Below are 23,539 nucleotides of genomic sequence, written 5' to 3'. Positions count from 1 at the left end.
GAAAAATCCTAAAACCACACCATGCTATAAAGATAACTGGACAATCCCTATAGCTTTATGTATCTTCTGTGGGATATTATCCCAGGTATAAATGAGAAATGTCTCTTTTTAGCTCTTCATTATAATAGCAGTTTCATCTCTAGTAATAATAATAATAACAACAACTAACATAGAAAGTGGGCTTCTCATATACCAATAGAGTTCTGAGGGCTGTGGCATGTATTAACTCAATTAATCCCCACAATCCTAAAAAACTAACATGCACCATCTCCCGGAATTTTTAATCATCAAAGTACACCCAAATTCCAGTCTATGCCTCACAGCATCCAGGCACATATATAAATCTATAGTACATTATAAATAACCACTATGTATGCATTTGTGTTCATTAGGTATGTATCTGTCTAATGAATTTTAAACACTCATCTAGTTTATTTTATGTATTATAATACATGTATTATAATTATATGAATAATTATATGTATTATAATATGTATTATAATGGTTGTAATACATAATACTGTTACCTTAATATCCATACACTTTTACAAAGTCTATTTCGAGATATACTCAACACAGAGATGTATGCCCAACTCACACAGAGATTTATATGAAAGCATTCATCTTTAAAAAACATGAGCAGAGCTATCTGGCATCAGCACATCTAATTTCACACACTTATTCAGGCTGATTTACATACACACCTCTATTAATCATGGATAATTACTAGCATTGTTCTCTTTAATTCAGTTTTTCCAACTGTGAAATGGGAAAGAAATTATATCTTTCATGCCTACAAGCTCAGAGTGGTTTTTTAAATAATAAATAAAGGGGAGCTTCAAGTTCCCAGAAAGGAAGCATATTGAATTTAAAATAATCATACTCAGATGCACATACTTCTTATAATTTCTAGAAGTACTGATATTTAAAGACATACTTGTATCAGATTGCCTGGATATTAGCTAGCTACAAGTTCATTGTGGCTTCATTACAGTTTGACATATTACAAATTCTAGAGATTTCTGAAATGCCCACTGCTAACAAGTTTAAATATGGAAGTAACCCAAGGCCAAATAACAAACATTATTATTTTTCACCAATATCATAGTACACTTAGAGAAGCTTCACACCGCACGGTTCTCTATTGTCTGACACACATGCGTGCACACGCACGCGCACACACACACACACACACACTCTTAAACTTTCAGTGAGCGCCCATCATGCATGTTACCACCTGTCAGACTGATCCAAAGTCATCACTCTAAAGAACCTATCCTTTTTTCTGGTAAAAAATGTCAAGCATGTCCCAAGGAGGGTTTTAATTTTTAAATACATCTCATACATCTCTCCTTTCCCATTAGCTGGTGGGGAAAAGGCCTTGCTGTTACTGATAGTACTTGATAAGGGGTAACACAAGTTTACAGCAAAATCATGGGTCCTGACTAATACACACGAAGATAATTAAGAACTGACACTAATACCTGATGACCATGTCTGATTCCCTTACTGGAAGCAACAGGCTGATTTTCTTCAGTGGCTGGGAACCAAGTGGGATAGCTGTGCTGAAACCTCACCTAGAATCAGTACTTCTCTTGCCAACCCAGTGATTCAGACCCAGCTGTACCAGGCGCTTCTCTTTGTTGAATCCATTTCGGTGCCTTATTCTTCTCAGCTCTGCGTTCTTGCTTCTGTTCTGTTTCCTAAACAATACTGGTTCTCTCCCTGTTAAAATTTGCCAGCGAGAATAAACCTGAAATTTATTCACACTATTATTTAAATGTCCAAAGGTGGCTTGGAAGTGTTACCTGTCTCAGAATTTACATTTAGCTTCAAGCTAAATGGCTAAAAATCCTACGGCGTCAGTTTAAAGGTAGGAGAAATTTTAGTGCTGGGACTCTTTTCTAATGCTTTTTCCTACTTCCCTAGTCTGTTTCTGCCTACACCAGTCAGCCTTGCCTGGTGATCTTCCTGTACTTAGGCTTTGCTGTGCTATGTAGATTTCTAGAGCCAGCAGGGATTTGAAGATGAAAAATTTTTTTTGAAAATCCCAGCTCCCACTAAATTTTAATTTGATGGAAATATTTCTTCTATGAGCTTTATGGGGAAAAAAATCTTTCAAAGTAACAATTACATTTGGGGATTAAGTTTAAGTAATTGACAGTCTTGTCTTTTTAATTAAAAGGAATAAAGCTCCCTGAGAAGAGCTCAGTGAGATTTGCAGCGGAAAATGTTGGCATGATGCCCCAAAGGGTGAGAAGACCAGGATCTGGAATGGACAGAAAATGCTGATGCAGGTCTCCCTGGTCTTTAGAGTGCATCCCCAACAGAGCATGCCCTGGCGTCTGCATCAGCGTGCCATTTAGCAGGAGGGTAGCATTGTGTTGTGAGGAGCATTTCTGGGTGTAGCCAGGAAGAAGGTTCTTGCCCTGGGAGCTCTGCTCTAGGTTCAGAGACATTATATGGAGCAAGAGTCCTTGAAGGAAGAAGTGGCACTGCTTAAAAAGAAAGAATACATGCTCCTTCTGGAGTTCAATCATCAATAGAGTCTCAGCTCCTGACAAGTGTCCTATGATAGCCCCCCAAAGTATAAACGTGAATTTTTGTCTGGTCCTTGGCTCTTTCATTCTTCTTTACCTGAAATTTGTATTCCTGCTATCTGTATTTCGTGGTTTTCTTTCTCTCTATATTTTATACCATAGTCACCTCACTTTACATATATACTTTTTCTTTGACATCCTTCAAATAAAACCAAAGAAAATGTTTTGATAGTATTAACATTCACTTGTAAACACTGGTTAGCAGCCATGCAACCAAAGCCATTATCTCATCTATCTGGAGGACGCATCTACTTCTGAAGAGGCAAGATACAAATTAACCTTAGTAACAACTTCCTGTATATAGTCACTCTGTCCTCACAGTGGTCTTTCATCATCACAAGTCATTTTTAGGTATTAAATTAAACAAGCACCTCAGTCAGGGGGAAAAAATCAGCTTAAGTGGTCCCACCTTATATCTCCCCTTGTATACTGCTGTGAGGAAACACACCTGCCAAGTAAGAACACAGCATGACATAATGAGTTTGGAATTCCAATTTAAGGTGTTCCTATGTACCCAGATGTATGATGGGAGTAGGCAGACCACTCACTAGGACTCCACTGAGAATTGTCAGCTTATATCCACCACAAATCAGTGGGGGGGAGAGACTTTACAAGTCATTTATCATGCTTCCTAATTGGACCCTGGGGAGCCCAGCACCACCATAGTTTATGGCACTGTTTTGCTTATTACCATGCTGATTGTAAAAGAAAATGCTTCCCACATCTCTGTAACACATATGTATGTTTTAACACCTAGGCATTACCACTAACAGAGTATCTTTACTATATATCACAGCTGTCAGTCCATTCTATTTTCTCTGCACTACACTTGTAACAATGGTTCTAAATTAACCACTCACCTTCCAAACTTTGCAGTTCCAGTGGGACTTTTTTAACTGCCTAAGAGACATTGTTTGGGGCAAGAGTAGCATCCTGTGGTTTAAAAAAAAATGAAATAGCTGTGTCCTGGTTAACTGTCCATCCTGTGTACCATTCAGTCCTCTTTCGGCCACACAGCACCAGGCCTTCCCAGCCATGTTCTCTGTCAGAAAGTTGCTTGGCCATTCTAAAGTGTTTTTCTCGATTATGTGTGTGGAGTTTGTATGACTTGGAAGCAAGGGATGTTTGGAGCACAGAAACAACTATAAAAATAAAGAGAACAAAAGAAAGAAAAAGAGAGAAACAAAAATCAAGCAGTAGCTTGCAGTTCTCTTTGTTGAACTGCAAGTTAGAAAGTAACTTGGGAGATGTGTTCTGTTTTCCTCGCCGGAGCTCCAGAACACAGGTAAGTTCAACGTTGAAAGGTGCTCAGTGTTGCAGTGCTAAAAGAAAAAAACAGAACAATCTCACTCATTGGAGGTTGGTCTTCCCTTAGAGTATCAACCCTCCCATCCTAAGTCATTCAATTAATAGTGTGACTTGTTGTTCTCCACTTGGATGTACTCTCCACTTTCTTGTGCTTTTTACGGTTTCTTTTAGAGTTCATGTTTTCTTTTTCTTGAGATTTCTAACCATTAGGAACACAAGAAAGAGACTTCATTCTTGATGGCCAGTGCAAGTAATTTCTGGCCCAGCTTATCTGACAATGGACAATATGTGGACCACACCATTCGTTCACACAAAACAAAGCAAAAAACCTACCCTAGTACTAGGGCAAACTCTGAGCTTGGTCTTGAGAATGACTGTGGAAAATAAGCAGGACACAGCCTCTGCACTAACAGAGCTTACAGACCAGATGGGACAGTGGATGAGGAGTTAAGCAATCATAAGAAAGGTTCCTAAGTTTAGGATACCTGTATACCTGTATAGAGCACAGAAAAGGGAGCCTGGACTGGTCAGAGAAGGCTTCCAGGTGAAAGTGAAGTTTAAAAGGCAGAAATGAGGAAAGAGAGGAGCAAACATTCCAGTACATACAAAAGTTTAGAATCCGGAGAGAATTAAACAATATTAAGTCTAATTAATTCTTAAAATCTGAAAAATGACATTTCCCTAATAGTTTCTTATTCCTTCTCATTTGCCTCTGGCCTGTTTTAAAAAGAAAAGGCATGTGACAAACCAGTGGGGTTTAAAGGCAAGGGAATTTGCATTTATACCTCTGTCATACTTTGAAGACAAGAAATTTCTGTTGGCTTATTTGTACAGACATGTACCAATACAGTATACTGTCTGTATGGTAGGTAGCACTGTGCTGGGTGAGGTTTTTGGGGAAAAAAAATACTGAGAGCCTATTTGGCAGAACATCTAGGGAAAACTTTGAGCCTCTCAACAGGGAGGTTTGATGGTGAATTTCAATTTTAGTTGTAGGAAGGGTCAGGTTGTAAGGGGCCATCAATATTTTCAAGGATCTGCTCCAGAACCTGGTGGTGATGTTATATTTGGAGTCAGTGACGCAGCAGGAGTATGAATCACTGAGGCATCCTGGCACTGTGAGTAATAAAGTCACTTGGCAAAGGTCCAAAGCACAACTGCCTTTACCAAGTCCTGAACTGTGATGCTTAGTGCCGTAGACATAGGTCCAAGGGATATAGGTCCAGAGCGTACCATGTTCTTTAATCCCTTATCTTATTTCCAAGAGCTTTGGTCCCAAAACCTCACAAATTCATTTGTTATCTCAACATTAAAATTCTGCAGGCCAGTTACTTTGTTTTATGGTATTTGAAAGTTTTTTTTTATTTTGAAACATACAAAATGAAAACACACATTACATGGATTAAAGACAGTCTTGAATCTTAGAATTTAAATCTAAACTGTATTCTAAAATGGATCTGCAGTTCACAATTTAGGACTGGGAAATGAAAAGAGAGGAAGAAAACCAGAAAGAATGACAATCTCTAGAGACCTACACAAACCTCTGCTTTTAATCCTTTTTAGCAAGTCAAATAAATGAAGGCACAAAAGGCTTTAAAATATACATATAACGTATGTTTTTAAACATGGAAAATATAATCTACTTTGTACCAACAACTAAGCAGATTTGGGGTTGGGAGGTAGTTCTTTATTAAATGAGATGACTGGTCTTTAAATTCTAACAAGGGCAAAAGGCCAGAATTGTACCCACAGGTACAACAGGTGCATTCTAGATACAAGGGCAGAAGCAGTTGTTTCTTCTAGAAGGCAGAAACTGCCTGTCTGGCCCCAATACGTTACTGACAGCTGATTCAAATACATTTACTTGTGGAGTTTTTTAATCTCATATGTTTTTTAGGTGGAGTGGCCCTGGGAAACCCCTTTATTAAACTTAGACCCTTGGGCATTCTCTAACATTTTAATTCATTGATTATTAAAATGTAAATTTCTCAGGCTATATAAGAAACCTGTAGGATATGAGAAAGCTGACTTGCTATAACAGACTTAATGAAGCCCTCTCTTTGTGGTGGGAATGCTTGGCCAATCTGCACTTTCTATAACAATCCATATTGCCATTGAGCAGGGTCCATAGCAGTTAAAGTCAAATCGCGCACCTATACTACTCTACAGAGCAATTATACCAAGCCTACAGTCAGAAGGACCTCATAAACCCATATAAAGCATTTTTTATTGCCTTGTCGTTTCATGTTGTTAAGACTATATTCCTTATAGAAATTAGACATTACCTATCTTACCTTCTGTTTGGTTTTGCTCTATGATGCCAGCCAACTAAAAAAGAGAAAAAAAAATTCAATCTCCTTGTTATGTCAACCCAAAACCAACTATTATTTTCTTTTCCCCAGATTTCGAGGTCTCTCTTTTCATGCAATTCTTTGTTTTTATAAATAATTTTCTATTCTGATAATAAGTGTTATGCATTCTCATTATGGAAGGTTTTGAAAATATATGAAACTATAGAGAAGAAAATAAAGATCACATATATCTCTCTCCTCAGAGATAATATCATTAATATGATACAGGCAAATGTTTCATCTGAGGTGTCAGCTGTCAGTAGACTATAAAATGTTTAAGTTAAAACACCTAGGCCATTCTCTGTTTTCTGCCCTTTCTGAGGCTGAGTGTGTTTCTTGACTTGCTCAAGCTCACAGCGTGGGCAAGCTCAGGACCAGCCCTCCTGCCCAGGGCCAGGGCTGTCTCCACAGCTGCCAGCTCACTCACATCTCTTCCAGATCCAAGTCCACCCTGACTCGTCCTATAAGAAATTTCCTTTGTGTCACCTCCAGGATTTCCAGTAATAGCCACCCCCCCCTTTCAGATATGGGAGCGCTTACCAATTCTCTCTCTAAATTGGTGTAGTAATATTCCCCTTTTATAAATTTGTCTTTTTTAATGTAATAACCTTTAAAAAAATTTTCTGATCCTCTTTACTGTAGAACATTTGGTTATAGAGAATTGTTCACTAATTGATGAGAATAAAAAATGACTCTCAAATATTTTATTCACATTATACAATTAGAAATTACATCAGCCTTAATTTGGTTTGCGTTTATGTATTCATTTAACAAGGAGTTATTACCCTATGTCCAGGGTGGCAAATATTCTGCTCAAACATTTAGGGCTCCAACTCACTCCTAAATAGCACGAAACATGTGAAGTCCATTTCTGTTCAAATGTGAAGAGGAAAGCCCTTACAAGTATTTGAAAGTAAAGTGTAGGATTCCTTTCATGACCTGAAGCTAGTTAAGGGAAGCCATCTTCCTTTCTCAAATACTGATGACATACTAAAACTCCCTAGTTTCTAGCTAGTTTGATATGTTCGCTTAGTATTTAGGATAATAGTCCACCTATGAACTAAGAAAACAGGAATCAGGATGCCTGGCTGGCTCAGTCAGTACAGTATATGACTCTTGATCTCAGGATCATGAGTTCAAGCCCCACATTGGGTGTAGAGCTTACTTAAAAAATGAACAAATAAAAAAAAATGGGAATAGCCTTAAGGTTGAGGTTTAGCCCTGTTTCTCTATTTTGGCCTTTCCCCCTGAACTACATCCAGAATCATTGCTGTGGTTCTCAGAGAACATCACTCCAGAGGTATTAGGCATGAAGGGTTGTACAACATGAATTCAGTAAGTGGGAAATAATCAAAAACTCCAACAACCTAAACAGAAATCACAGACATATCTTTTTCTATGTCAAAAAAAACCCAATAATAATAATACTTGCAAGTAGATGCTGCTGTTGCCTAAAGCCTCTGAGTGGAGAAACCTGCGAGAAAGAAATTAATAACTGTCTAAGCTTGAAAGTGTATTTGAAAATTGAATTAATAAACATCTCCCTTTTAAGCCACTATAATAATAAGGGTTTTGTTTTTCAAAACAGTGACAAAAAGTAAAAGAGCACATAAAGCATAAGTGCCCATCGAGGAACCTTATAAATGTTAGGCTTCAGGTGTTCAGCATCAGTGAAGGAAGATGAGACAGTGCATCGAATCTTCTTCATTTCTTTTATTAAATCCCTTAAGGATTTTAACCCCATGTCTCTCTCACTTTCTCCAGGCAACTGGAGGGCAAGATCCCCATTGAATTTGGACCTTCCCTGTCTCCTGAACATACAGTCTTACTAGATGGCCCAGAATGGTGGGGAACCAGGGGTGGGGGAGGGCAATTAATCATTTTACATCTTCAAACTTATATGTCATTTTCAAAACCTAAGGCATATCAGATGACTGGCCTTCTACAAAGAGTTGTGCACAGCAGAGGAGAGAATGTTTCCTTGTTCAAATGGCTGTGGCAGGTTAAAAAGTGAGCCATTTATGTTCAAGTAATCATGGAATTAGAACAACCGCACAAACAACATAGACCTCCAAAGCTCTGTATATCCTACACATGGCTGGGAATGAATGAGTGCTTAGAAGCAGCGGGTTTGAGGTAAGTGGTTAAGAGTCCAGAGAGTCAAAGCACTGAAAATCAACTCTTCCCTTTATGGATTGGTTGTACCCTCATCTTCTCTTCCAGATAGAACTCAAAGAAGGAAAAATGCCAAAGTTGTTCATAAACACAGACTTGTACATTACCTAGGACAATAAGGGATTTTTCCAAAGTATAAACTCTAGAGTTTCCAATCACACATCTCTCTCACCTTCATATCACTGACTTCAATTCCTGAAGAGAATGAGAGAGAAAGAAAGGGAGAGAAAAAGGGAAAAAGAGAGAATGAATAAATGAATCCTACCACATCATGGAAGATGAGAAGGTAACAGGTAAGAATAAGTCTTCTGGCCTTTGGACAAAAAAAGAAGCCTGGGTTTTTATCTTCCAAGATTTAAATTTTCATTAGTTGGGAAGATATTCTTAAATAAAGTTCAACACTCCAAAAATTTTTCTACCTGCCTGAATTTGGGGACTGATGAAAGTAACTCCTGGCCCCATCTGGCTCTTCAAATGCCTGAATTCTCAGCAATAATTTTGCCTTGCCACTAGGGCATGATGGTTCCTAAAGCAGAATAGAATCTTCCTTTACCTAGAATCCCAGCTAGGATGGATCGTCAGGTATTAATTGATTGAATCACTCATTCATTTGTTCATTCATCTATCCATTCATTTATGCATGGGCATTTATTCAGCAAATCTGTTGGACACTTACTCCATGCTAGAGAAATAGTGAGCTGAGACTACAGTAGTAAACAAGGAAGACATGGTCTATGCCAATTAGAGAGACTGAATCGGCTCTTTCCAATGTTGCAGGCTTGTCTAACATGGCTAGGTGTAAAGTTACGGGCATCTGGGTGGCTCAGTTGGTTAAGTGTCAGACTCTTGGTTTCAGCTCATGAACCCAGGGTTCATGAGTTCAAGCCCCACGTGAGTTCGAGTCCTATGTTGGCCTCTGCACTGACAGCACACAGACTGCTTGGGATTCTCTCTCTCCCTCTGTCTCTGCCCTTCCCCTGCTCGATCTCTCTTCCTTTCTCTCAAAATAAATAAATAAACTTTTTAAAAATCTGAAAATTAAAAGTCAAAGACGGATGAGCATAAATAAATGTGTCATAACACTTGCCTTCTCTAGTATTAAATTCTTTCCCCCCACGGTCTCCTTGTACTCCATCAGCCAGAGCTAAAGTCTAAGCATGTAGCAATAATGCTTCCAGAGAATTCTAGAACCTTCTCTGTACTAAACTCCCCCAAAGTTTTGTCCATTGTATTGCTGCAGTAGATTTATCTTTTTATTTTATTCTTTGTACCTGCGTTGTCATGCTTACTTGTTAAGTGTATTTGCTAAAGCAGGGTCGATGTGTGGTAAGATGTTTTCCTGAAAGGTATAAAAATCATAGGTTTCAAGTGTATTCTAATGAGTGTCTCCAGGGAATCCCTACAGAAATAATATGCCCGTCAAGGCAGTTTTACTTAAGAATTTGGAATCACCTTAGCACTACAAAAAGAAGAATCATTTTCAGTTGTTAAGGACAACAAAAAAAAATATTTTTTTTTCTCTTCCGTAAGAATAAGAAATACTCCTTTTTGAAATGTAACCTTTCATGCTGGCTCTGAGTGATAAAGTTTTTAATTTTTCCCACTACTGCCACCTGGTGGACAAAGGCAATGCCTTTAGGCAGAACATAGGAATATGTCTTTATATTACCACAAGATGGCAGCACACAACCAGGATTTCAAAGTGCCAGGCTCAAAACGTGCAGGGTTTTGCTCCTCAAAAAGGAAGGTTCTATTCCAACAGAAGAGGATGAATAAGAAATAATAGTACAGAATAAGCACTCTGTTCTCTTTTCCTAAAGATAAATGGAATTCCAAGTCTTAAGATCATTAGCATTTCACAAACCAGTTTATCTATTGCAATAGGGAGTGCTTCCTAAAATTTAATTGGTAAGCTGGTTTGCTTTTTAAAGGTGTTTCAAGCAAATGCATATTTTTTATCTGATTTTTTGTGAGCTTTTCTTCATAGAGTATAATATTGGAGCAACGTTTTCAAATCCTTCTTTTAATAACTCTTTTCAATTAGTAGGGGAGTTTCTGATCCCTAAGAGAAATATTTAGGACATGTAGACTCTTATCCAGGCCTGAGTCACTGACTGGTTAACCAGGCATATCGCTGGAGTTCTCCAGACCAACACGCTGCCTAGTCATTCTGCTTCCCTATCACTGCAGTGTGCTAACACCTGTTAATGTTTTGTTCATCCGTATTGGTGCAGTAGACTTTTGTTGTTGTTGTTCTTTGAATCTGCACTGGCATGGCCTACTTGTTAAGATATATTTCTCTCTTTTCCACCAAACTTTCACTGAAAGTCCTCCCTAGAAGGGATTTTACCACAAATCTGATAACAATAACTCTTACTATGTATCTGGCAGCATTCCAAGTACAGTATGATAATTAATTTATCTAACCCATAGCACAAATTTATAAGGAGCATGTTAATTAAATTTATTTTACAGATAATGAAACTGAGGCACAGAGAGGTTTAGTGATATTTTCTAGCTTGAGCAGGACTGTTGGTCTTCCTGCCCACCCAGGCTCCTGAACAGTTGCTTGGAATTATCCCAGAAGGCCTGTGGATCAGGGATAGAGCAGGGGGAACCAAGTGTTCTTTATATAAAGATGGCTCCATTAGGGATCTAGGCCTCTTTGGGCAAGAAGCAATCACTCTATGACCTTGCAGCATACTTACAAATTCTAAAGAATGAGAAACTAGAAGGCTTGACCAAAGAAAGAAGGGAAGTTCACTTTGCACAAGAGCAGAGCCAAACTGTCCCCAGTCGGGAGTGAGTCATGTAAATATCCTATGATAAACCTAGAGTTATATAGGCTATATAGTTACATAGCCTTGCCTTCACAAAAGTACCAGAGGGAAATTGTAGAATAAGGGACAGGGTTATGGCTGGAGAAGTGGGAGCCCTGGATTTCAGTCTCAGCTCTGTTCTATGTGAGCCTGGGTAACCAATTAGCCTCTCTGGGCCTCAGTTTTCTCACATTATATTAAGTACATTCTCTACAGTGCCTCTTCAACAATTTTTAAGCCAAAGCATTTATTTCAAAGAATATTAGAAAAATTGGTGGCAGTATGTTTAATACACAATTGAAACATCAGTGGTCAGATGATCAGTGTGGTCAACAGGTAGAGACTACTGTCTTAATATCTTGATGGAATCTAGCTTCACTTCTGGAGTAAAAATGACAACAGTTCCTGGATTCTGCTAGGAGAGGGGCAGAATTCTCTCTACATCCTTCTGTATGGGCTTCCATACAGAAGACTTCAATTACTTGTGCAAGTAATAGACTAACTCTTCAAAGACAGAAAGACAGGTGCCAATAGCTTTGAGCATCTTCAGAAGTACATCTGGAGGTCCACCAGCGATCATAATACAAAAGAACATTCACACTAGGATCCCTCCACCCACATCTGACGAGTTTAGGAAAGCCGTTCTTACACGTAGACACAGCTTGCTGTTAGGAGCAGCCTGGCTTATACTAGTTTCACTAATGCTGAATTGTAGCCAAACATTTTCAAGATCTCAGACTCTAGGAAAATTGTGCCCTTCTTATAGCCATCATAAGAAAACCAGAAAACAGTATGCTGTTTGAGGACTTCTCCTTGTGACCTCCTTTGGATAAACAAATGGAAAATCTGTGAAGGAAATAGACTGCACTGAACCCCAAGGAACCGTGAAGACCTAATTCTATAGTTCTGACCCCTTTGTGTTAAATCGGGTAATAATTTAGCTACTCAGACTCTCTGTTGTTTTAACAGAGACTCTATTAGGAGGTTGCCTGGCATATATTTATTTTTCTCATATTTCAGTAATTCTAAATCTGTTTTGGCCCATTGTGCATGCAGAGTGCCTTCATGCATCGGCTAGACTACAACAAGGGACAGTAGCAGAGACAGCCCCTGCTCCATGGAACTCACAGTCCAGTGATGAAGACAAGCATTACTCAAAACCTCAGACAAATGAATTTAAAATTAAAACTGAGATGAGTGTGATGAAGGAGAGCAGAGCTTATAAAAAAGGGGACTGAATTTTACTAAGGGGACTAAGGAAGCCTTCCCTGTGGAAGTTATAAATGAATTCTACAGGAGAAGTGGGATTTCTAGTAGTGATAACATTGGGCCATCAGCCCTACAACAGAAAAAAACATTATACCCTGGAGGATGAAGGAAGGCATGTGGGCTAAGATGCAGAGATGACAGACATTGATGAGGCTGGAGAGATGAAGGGGTAGAGTCCTAGATGCCATGCTAAGGATTTGGGTCCTTATCCTGGAAGACACAAGAAAGCATGAAAAAGTTTTAAGCAGGAAAATGAGGTAAATGGATGTCCAGTTCAAAAGGCTCTCTTTAGCTTCAGAGTTCAGTCAATTTACTTCCTTCATGAAAGCGTGTCATTGAGGGGTGCAGGGCTACATCCTGATCTTCAGAGAAGACAATCCATATCCCACAGCCATGGTTTGGACTCCTGTATCTAATTAACCATTCAGTTGGTCCTGTGAGTCAACGTGGTATCCTATGGAAATTTTCCATATTTACTTCTAAAGATCAAACAGTATTCTAGTTTAGTTGATAAAGATAGTCAAAAGGGAATTCAAGTATTTGACTTGTATGAGCTCTTCCAACCCTGAGATTTACACATTCAACAAGTATTTATTGCACACATACTGCATGTCAGACTCTAATGCAGGCACAGGGATACAATAATTGACAAGACATACACTGCTTCTGCCTTCATGGAACATATATTCTAGTGGAGGAGATAAACTCTAACCAAGCAAATAAGGAAATGTGTACAATGATACCAAGTAGGGATAAGTGTTAATAACATTAATAAATCAGGGTAAAAGAATGGAAAGTGACAGAGGGTACCATTTTGAGAAGGTGATGGGAGAAGTCCTTCCCGAGTTGGGTCATTTCAGCAGAAATCTGAATGAAGTGACTGCCTGGGCCATGCAGAGATCTGGGGGAGAAACATTCCAAGCAGAAGAAACAGCATGTGCACAAGTTCTAAAGTTGGAATGGATTTAGTTAGAAGAAAAATGTGAAGGTCAATTGGCCTGAAAGGAACCAACCAGGGACAAAATGCCAGGATGGGATTGGAGGCTGGACACATTCCATCGTTCCATTAAGTTGCAGTCAAGAGTACTTTTACCTGCCATTGTCAGAGTTCTTGTACTTGTCTATACACATAACATGTAACATCAAATATTTGTAGTTGGAAATTGTTTTTGCCACCTCCGACTGCACGTTTGTTCCAACAAAACAATCTCTTTCCATGAGCCTTTCTTTCAATCTCTACCAGTATGTGTTTCTATTAGAATGTTCTTTCTACCTTTTGTCCCATTCTCCTTTCAGTGGAGAGTACCAGCTTACCTTTGTGCTTATTTTCAGTTGATAAAAAAAAAAAATTTTTATCTGTTTTTTGTTTTGTTAAATGTTTCTTTTTTAGAAATTGGCACCACCGTGCACTTCAAGCAAAAAGGTATGGCTCTTATTTCTATATGTTAAAGAATATCTTCTATATGTTAAAATTAAGATTTCATAGCCATATATTGGGGTCTTATACACTTGAGTTCATTTCATCTCAATAATTTGTGATAATTTTCATAACGTATTTGCCACTATGTTTCCCAAATTGCAAACTTTCTCGTTCACAAAAAGCCCATAACCCCTATATTGCTCTTGATAGCTATTCATTTTTAAATCTCTGGAACTGAACAAGTTATTCCCTCTCCCACTTTTCATGTGTGGCCGTGGTTAATTCTTGCAGATCTGCACTTTTGGCAATGTTCACTGTCCAATGACTGGGCTCTCAGAAAAAATATAGAGCCTACTTTACTGTGTCTTGTTGGCTATTAAAATGGATACATTGCTAAAGGAAATAGTGTTTCCTAATATGAAGCTCTTGAACACTTAATATTCTCTCCTGCCTCAGTGTTCTCCCAGGTCTTCAGATAACCTCCCCTTTCTTCAGTACACCCAGACTGCTGCAGTCTCCCAGGAACTACTCCACATGCCTCCATCAGCCAGCCTCATGGCACAAAAATCACCCAGGTCTCCCTACAAAGACAATGCAATCAAGTTAAAGCTTCATGAAATGCAAACAATTACCAATTCTGAGGCACCCTCCTTAGAAATCCAACAGAAATCCTTACAGAGTCTATCCCCAGACCAGAGTCACAGAGAAAGCTGCATGGCCAGACATTACCCTTCTTAAGTTCTCATGACCACTCACTTGGATTGGTAATTGTCTCACCTGAAAATGTTTTCTTCTCTGAGTCTCAAAGGCTATGAGATAGCCAAGGTCCTTCTCAATAGTGAAAGCCTATTATTGTGGGACTTAGACCCTACTAGTGACCAACAGCCACAGAAATTATGGGCCCTTTGGGGAACTTGAGTGGCTCAGTCAGCTGAGCGTCTGACTTTGGCTCAGGTCATGATCTCATGGTTTGTGAGTTCGAGCCCTGAATTGGGCTCTGTGCTGACAACTCAGAGCCCAGAGCCTGCTTTGGATTCTGTGTCTCCCTCTCTCTCTGCCTCTCCCCTGCTCACACTCTGTCTCTCTCTCTCTCTCTCTGTCTCTCTCTCTCTCTCTCTCTCAAAAATAAATAAACATTAAAAATTATGGAGCCTTTGTTGCTTACTCCCAGGAAAGGTTCAGCACCTTGTGTGTGGCCAGCTCTAACAAATCTTCACAGAAGGCAGCAGGGAAGAGGACATCAGAAGTACATACATTGTACCAAGATCATTTGGTGCAAGAAAGTGTAAACTCCTGTCCCCTTCAGACCTTATTCTTTCCCCAATGCCATGATTATCAATTACATTTGAATTTTAAGTGGTTAGTGTTAATGGAATGAACATATGATTCCTCAGGGGGTTGGTATGGATGGAGAAATTGGGCATAGGGTTTTATTTCAAAGACCATTGAGATAAATTCCTAGTGTCACCCAAAGGGATTCTAAGCATTAGCCTAAAATTTCAAAATTTTGCATGCCAAAATATTTGATGCTGTTGTGATGGAAAAGACGTGATGGACATTACTGTGAAAATACTTCAGGCTTATCCAAGACTCACTTGTAGGAGAAGCCCAAATTTAATTCTAAGGTACACTGTTCAAATTAAACATCAGGGGGCGCCTGGGTGGCTCAGTCGGTTGAGCGTCCGACTTCGGCTCAGGTCACGATCCGCGAGTTCGCGAGTTCGAGCCCCGCGTCGGGCTCTGGGCTGATGGCTCAGAGCCTGGAGCCTGCTTCCGATTCTGTGTCTCCCTCTCTCTCTCTACCCCTCCCCCGTTCATGCTGTGTCTCTCTCTGTCTCAAAAATAAATAAACGTTAAAAAAAAAAAATTAAAAAAAAAAAAATTAAACATCAGTATATCCCCTCTTCAAGTCTCCAGCCTGGAGATTATAAACTTTAATCCCTCAATTCATTCACCCAGAGGAAGCTGTACTGGCTGAACGTGGAGAGCAGGTGGCGCCAGAGTCAATCTTATCAGGCTTTCCTTTAAACATGGCTTCCCAGGACGGGGAAGTGCCTTAGCCTGCATATCCGGATAATATCTAAGAGAGATGTAGATTATTTTTCTCCTTTGCTTAACAGTTGTCTTGTATTTTGTCTGAGTTTTTGTTTTATTCTCAGTCACTCGGTCAGCCCTTAATAATTCCAAGTAGAATTCAAACTTAAACTCACCTAGTCTTCTTTCTTCTTTTCTTGTGTGGCTGAAAACAGGAATAAAATCATTATAGACCTTGATGCCTTAGTGGCTGAAAGGAATGCCCAAGGATTACTGAGGCTGTGATTAATGATTAATTTTTTAAGAATGATTATTTTGAATAAATCTAGTCCTACATTCAGGAAAATGAGCCCTAAGTACTCAGGAGAAGCAACAGAAATGCACTGGCTAGATTTGAATCATAAAGCGTCTCCAAGTGTATGCCCTCTAAAGCAGGTGTTGGAAAATCACCTTGTACTTTCTTTGAGATTTTACTGAAAGACAAATCAATTGGCAGAGTATCCTGCATCAGATCTGTATCGTAGAGACTTGCCAAAAATCCACATATCCTGCAATTTCAGGATGTTTTATCAACCTTGTCCTTAATCACAAATTCCCTTTTAAAAACATTGCTGTGACAAAGTGCAGTCCAGCATTCACGCTGATACAGAGTCTCACTTATCATCCTGTCCTGGGGTCAAGAACCTTGACCTGGTGTGTTGACTCAAGATTCTCAATCTTGCTATAGCTGAATTTTGCCCCATCAGGTCAAACTTTAAAAGCCTTGACCCAATTCACAAACCAATACCTTTGGTTCAGAGGTATTTCATGCCTTTCTGTAATCCAACCTTCTACAGTTAATAGCAATAATGATGATGCTACCATTTATTGCATGTTTACGGGATACCACGCATATAAGTGTATGCACACATACATAAACACATATAGAATGTGCCTAACTGCCAAGACATGATTTTTGTCTGTTGTATGAAAAACATGTAGCAATTTTTGAATTGTGGTTCTATTTGCTCATCTATTCTTAAGGCTAATTTATGTTTACAGACTCTTGCTTTCATTATATCTGTCAGTATATAAAAGCACTTGCTGAGCCTGGCCATCTGGTGTGGGAAATAAGATTTATCATTTGCATTTTCACAAATAAGCAGAAATTTCATAACTATGAACTAAAATGTAATTAATGATTTTGCTGATTATTCTTCCCTGAAATAGCCATTAACTGAAGTAGTCTCCTATGCAGTCATATATATCTATAATTGCATACACACTTGTGATGGTTCTCCAACTCTCATTCATTTACCCGTGCATTTTTTTCAAGCTATTTATTTACTCTCAAAACCAATTATGAAAAGAGCATGTCATATAAGCACATCAAACAGTTATATGAGAGCACTTAATAAATAATAATTGATAGAGATGAAGATATCTTTAATAGATCCACAAAATGCATTTCAAATATATAATAATAATTCTACTAAGGATAAAATTAAAGATTATTAACACAGTCATACTGGGATTCCTATATATATCATAGACTATCATGTGAAAGTAACAGCCAATTCTCAATTACATGTGTTAAAAGACCAATAATACACGTGTACATTATATCATATGTGTATATATGAGTACGCACATAACATATATACTTCTCTTTGTATCTGCATATATATGTGTGTACATACATTAGCAAGAATGTTATATGTGACCATGTTTATTTAGGTCCATATATGTATATATCATGTTTTTCAATGATGGAACTTTTGCTTTCTCAAATATTTACTGCCCTTCAAATAAAGTGTTAAGACTAGGGTTTTTAGACTTCCCCAGTTACTACTCAACTCCAAGATGTCTGAGAGATAATCTAGCCTGTCGCAGCACTAAAAATGAGATTAAGGAAATAAGCAAAATTAAACTCTTTGTAAAATCCTTCTGTTTCACCCTATCCCTAAGGCAAAACAAAAATCATTTTTGTTTAGTCCTGTATGGCCTCAATTTGTGTATAGTCTTTCTCTGTTTTGGAAGCTGTACTGACAACACTAATCCAAACAAATGTGCCATAGAGTTCATGCCATTTAAAGCATACAGAGGAATTAAAATGATGGGGAAATGCATTGCCATCTGGCCAGAAGGCCTGGAGAGTGCCCACTGAGAGAGCTTAAAGGTCACAAAGGCCAAAAATGGTGGTGGTGAAGGGCATGGAGGGTAGGTTAAGGAAAGGCATTGAGCTGAGACTCCAAATGTTTGTATTCCAGTGCCCGGGCAACAATTACCATCAGGTACTTTATGCACGCACATAATCTTCTTGAGCCTAAATTCCTCATGAAAAACATGAAGGTAGCAAAAGTGTCTTTTATTAATATGATCCTACAGTCATTCAGAAAACTGCAGAATTGACTGATTGAATATTTAAATTGTTTACTCTGCATTTCCATAGCTTTCCAGATAATAAATCTTATTTTATACTATGTTTTATACTTTATATTTTATACTTATTTTATACTTACTTTATAACTATGCTGTTCACAGTTTGTATATCTTCATATTTTTATATTAAGTAATGTTTTTAATATTCTCAAGAAGACATTCTAGTAAAAAATATTCTATCGAAAATCACTTGTTCCAAGATAATGGTTGCCTCCGTGTTGTTTTGTTTGTTCTGGCTCTTGTTTTAAACGAACCCAAAATTGATTTGACAGGAGACTCACTGGCACTCCTTCCCCGTGTAACCACTCTGTAGTGGTGATGGGCAAAGACGGGAGCCAGCTGCCCGGGTAAAAGCCTCAGCTCCTCTGCTCACCAGCTGTGTGAATTTGTGCAGTAGATTTAACCTCTCTGTGCCTCTTATTATCTCACTGTGAAAAAGGATCCATTATAATACCTACCTCATAGCATGGTTATATGCTTAGATTGGTAGAGCATTTCTGACAGTACCTGGTAACAAGTGCTGTGTAATTGTTGGTTTTGTTCGGTTGATGTTGTTGCTATTATTTATATAGAACACAGATTAGAACATTCTTGAATTCAACATTTTCCCTGTTATCTTACATCTGATCTGATATAGTTGTAGACAATTTTGGAAACATGTGCACACCAGAGGATGCTTCTATTGCACTTGAAAACCATCATAGGTTTAAACACGCATGGGCACACAGCACACTCACATGCACCTTCATTCACACACACTGATCTGCATATGTGACCTCAGAACTGCAAAGTGACCCATAATTAGTCACGTTGATTTCTCTTTTGAACATCATTGTCTAAGCATACAACCTTAAATCTAAAAATCTCTGTTGTGAAAAACACCGAGATTTTCTTCTTGTAATGGATCTATACAAACAGAACTATACAAAAGGAGAAAATGGAGCAAGCAAAGCATAGGGGACAAGCTCATGGGACCCACATTTTCTGCCCCAATTCTCTTCTCTCTGTCTACACAAATCCCTCCTCCACTTTCCTCTCCATTCCCATCTCCCTCTTAGATCCAGACCCACGTCCCCAAAATCGTATCCATGTTGGGAAAACTCGGGTGACAGTGGGAAACAACATAGACTGCCATTCCAGGGTGAATTCTGGGCACGTTCAAATCTCAGTTCTGCTTCTGGTTTGGACTTGCCTCTCAACCTCTCTAGGTTTGCTGCTGGTGGTGGTGGTGGTTTTTGTGGTTGCTTTTGCTTTTGAGTTTTTAAAGTGTCACATGAAGAATTTGGACCAGATGATCTCCTGCAACCTCTTAAGACTCTACAAGGAGTTGACTTATTTTCTAGCATACAGCTAAGGTGCCATCCAGCCATAAATGTTCCTTGGAAACAGTTCCCCTCCCCATTAACAAATAAATAATTACTGCTTCCCCCTGAGAAATGAGAGTTTTGGATTGGCTCTATGTTTTATTGATGGAGATCCTGTGATGAATCAGCTGGAGGAGCCCGTGTCTGGCTGCTGAAGGACCCTCACCAGTGCTTGGAATCTTAATGAGTTCTGGCATCACAGTGCTATGCAGGGCACAGCATGCAAGAAGAGGTTGGGTGAAGAGGAGCCCGCTGCACCAGCAGACACATCAGCGATAGCCTTCTCCAGCAAGAGTAGTTTGTATTCAAATGTATTTCAACCACTGATACCCCTTGAGATACTTAGAACTCAAGGAGAAGGATTTAGGAAAGACTGTGAGCCCTTCCTGGCCTGTACACAAGCACTGACTTTGAGGCGCAGCCCATTCTTACCTCTGATACTGTCAGCAGTCAGCTGTAACATAGAGCGGGCTGAATGTAACTTCTCTTTTCTTTCTCTTTTGCACTGCAGGGCCTGGGTCGGTGAGAGGAATAAATGGATCCATCAGTCTGGCCGTACCACTGTGGCTGCTGGCAGCATCTCTGCTCTGCCTTCTCAGCAAATGTTAATAGAATAAAAATTTTAAAATAATTTAAAAAACACACAAAAATGCGTTACACAGGATACAGAGAGAGAGAGAGAGAGCAAGATGGGGGGAGACTGTTTATTTCACAACTTTGTGTGTTTATAAATGGAGGGGGAAATAAGAAAACGAAGAAGAAAATACATTTAAAACCATTTTAAGTCCATCAATAAAAATTTCAGTAAATCAGGGTGGGAAAAGTTCTACAAGGATATGTGTATATCGATGCAAATGTATTCTACATAAAGACTACATCATGCTAAGGACACCCGGATGTTGTAAAAATAAGACAAGTGAAGAAGTATCAGATGGATGTTAACCACCCTCTACACACACACACACACACTTTATCCTTCCTTCATTCTTTTTCATCTGTGGGGAAAGAAAAACTAAGGTCTTGCCTTTGGTGTCTATATTTCCATCATCTTTTTATTCTGTTTTTCATTTGAGCTGACTTGTAGCCATTTCAGACTATCAGTGGAATCCGTGCTGGAATCCGTGTTGAGCCTTTATCTGGCTTTCCTGCCTCCACTATCTCCCCAACTTTTAAGACCATTTCCTCCCCCTTCAGTGTGTTCTATCTCCTCCACATCCATCCCAGATACTCCGTTTTATTCCCTCCCCCGAACCCCCTGGCTGCTGCTTCTCTTCACAGCCCCCCCCAGCACTAGTCATGCCCCAAATGCTAGGAAGTGCCATTTTAATTTTCTCCACTGTGCGTGCGTGCTCAAGCCTCTCGCTCTCACGTGGGTATACAAGTATGTGAGCGTGTGTGTCTCTCTCTAAAGCATGCCAAGGGAATGGTCCATGTGTACATAGACTCATTGTGCTGTAGATACTGTCCCGCATTGTAATTGTGAGACGCGGCTGTGACAAGTTGCTGGGGGACATGGTGGAGAAGAAGGCATGGAGCAGAGCCCCCCAGCACACACCCATGGCTGTCACATGACATCAGTGTGTATTCACACCAAGCTGTGCCCCTTTTAAGGGCAGAACCTCATATTCCTCCTAGTCTAATCATCAGAACCCAGTCGAGAGTCACTCAGAATATCACTGTAAATGAAAGTGCCTACTATTGATGGGGTGAGCAAACAGTAGAAAGAATCAGTGACGTCAATGAGGTGACCTAGGAGAGAAGGTTTCTGATTTCACTCTTGTTTCATGAGTCTGAGGAATTCATATATTTCCTGGCTTTTTGCAGGCTTGGACCTGCTTTGCTGCAGGAGTGAGTAGCATGTGTTGAGTAAATCCCAAGAAGCAGAAAGGTCTCCAAGTGTTAACTCCCAATGAAAGGATGATGAGCCACATGGAGATCCTAAGCAGCTCTGTTTTGCCCCCTCCCTGAGCTTCACCTAACACTGCATTTGGCCCATGGATTCCCCTGAGCAGAGATTGTTTCCTATATGGAGAGTGAGCAAGGCACGAAAAGTAGACAGATGCCCACATCCCTACTCATCTTGCAGAGATGTGGGCAGAGCTCTGTACAGAGCATTGACCATAACAAGAAAGAATCCATTCCTTGTGCTCCTTTGCAGATTTTTGTCCTGATGTTGCAAGCTAATACTTTACTTGGTGGCTTGCACGATCTCCCTTCTGCCCCACTGGTAATGTTTGCAGTACCATTGTTCATACTGGTCCATCATTATCCTAGGCCAGGCCACTGGGATATATTCCACCTTCCCTGCTCACTTTTGGCTTCTAGTTCCTGAAAGATACTATGGGGGATATGATGTCTAAGTTTACATCAGCAAGAGTCATCTGAAATGTTAGTTCCTTAATCAAAAGATCTGGGAAACCTGTAATAATTTAGGCAGAAACTGTATGCATACCACAAAGCTTGGTATCACTGCAGCGCCAGGATGTTCTTAGGAAAGGTTTGCAGAGAGAGCTGGCTGTAAATATCTTTGTCAGGAAACCAACCATTGCTTTCGCTTAGACTATAGGAGGCATTGGAAGTGGCTCAACTTATGAAAAGACAGAAGATTATTGCTGAGGTCATAACTGAATGTATTTCAGAAAAGCCAAATATGGTACCTCACCTAGTTTTGGAACCTGAAAAATAGCTGTCACATGTTATAAAACAGGAAACTTCCTAACTGCGAATAGAAAAAGGAAGAGAAAGAGAAAGGAAGGGAGGAAGGGAGAGGCAAAGACAGGAGACAGGAAAGAGGGAAGGAAAGAAATGGGAGGATTTGAAATTTCTGATAGAATTTATTAATTAAAGGCTCTTGGCAATGAGCCTTGTCTTTGAAGGTAATGATCTCTTTGATGAGCAACATTTTAAATCTGTTCTAGGGGATTCTATTGTTTGTTTTAGAAAGCTTATTACCAGGCTTCTTTTGTGATTTTGCAGCTTAGACATGAAACAGAAGGGCAAACAAATTGGGCTTGAGGATGGATAAGAGTATTTGTGGCAGATCCTGGCATAGGACAGAAATTCTTATCCAAGAAAGTAGCTACTAAAATATAGGGAAGGTGAGCCATATTCCTATCCAGCATCAATTTATTGACAATCGGGGATTTCTCTAACATTTTGGTCTTAGTACAGGAATATAAGTTTATCATCCTTGATGATAAATGTTCCCCATATATTGAAAAGCCAGTCACATCCCTAAGTGGAAGCTTAAGAGGAACTCACGCTAATTTAAAGTTATACAAGAAAAGAAAAGTAGTAGGAGTTAGTTCAGTTTAGTATCAGTTTCAGGAACAGATCCTTGTGGCATGTGACACATTTTAATCATATACCTAGATTTCTTATTGTCTCCACCCTATCATAAGGACAAGGTCTTGGTTTTATGGAAGGAGATTCTCCACTGAAAGGAATGTCTGCCTTGTCAGCACCATTTGTTCCCTGAGTTTTAATATAATGGAACATATATTAAACATAATTAAACATTTATTGAATATTGTGGTGTTTGCATATATCTCTGGCAGGATCTGGGAATTTAAAAACATTTGTCCTGGCTCCTGTTTCAGAGCAAACATTGGCCCCAGAAATCTCCTAGGTTTGAGAATGTCTCTAAGCAATGTGAAGAATGGAGGAGAACATAGTTTGGAGGAAGGTCAGAAAAAAGGCAGGAGCCAGAGGACTGACACCAAGAAATTGAGTCTGAACGTGGGACTTCTTGGAATTTAGTTCATCATATTGCTATAAA

At 39.3% G+C, this 23,539-nt stretch overlaps 1 protein-coding gene and 1 long non-coding RNA gene across 5 annotated transcripts in view; one reads left to right on the top strand and one right to left on the bottom strand.

Annotated features, from left to right (window-relative positions):
* LSAMP (limbic system associated membrane protein) overlaps positions 1-23,290 on the top strand; it is an 889,273-nt gene extending 865,983 nt beyond the window's left edge. For 3 of the 4 annotated variants that reach the window (XM_078453038.2, XM_060639945.3, XM_078453039.2), the window contains 2 exons: positions 13,913-13,945; positions 20,273-23,290. In XM_078453038.2, the coding sequence (XP_078309164.1) occupies positions 13,913-13,945; positions 20,273-20,370 (131 nt within the window). In that variant the 3' untranslated portion in view covers positions 20,371-23,290. The remainder of the gene's footprint in view (positions 1-13,912; positions 13,946-20,272) is intronic. The other variant, XM_060639947.3, reaches the window with a different exon arrangement.
* LOC132683696 (uncharacterized) lies at positions 3,790-6,236 on the bottom strand. Its single transcript, XR_009612343.2, has 2 exons — positions 6,203-6,236; positions 3,790-3,922 (listed from the first exon to the last, which is right to left on the bottom strand). It is a non-coding gene; the product is annotated as an uncharacterized LOC132683696 (long non-coding RNA).
* Positions 23,291-23,539: the final 249 nt, after the last annotated feature.

This window comes from Panthera onca, chromosome C2 (genome assembly GCF_046562875.1).
Source record: "Panthera onca isolate mPanOnc1 chromosome C2, mPanOnc1 haplotype 2, whole genome shotgun sequence".
Lineage (NCBI taxonomy): Eukaryota > Metazoa > Chordata > Mammalia > Carnivora > Felidae > Panthera > Panthera onca.
Note: the sequence above shows the minus strand (reverse complement) of the source record. Positions and strands in the feature narration are given on the sequence as shown.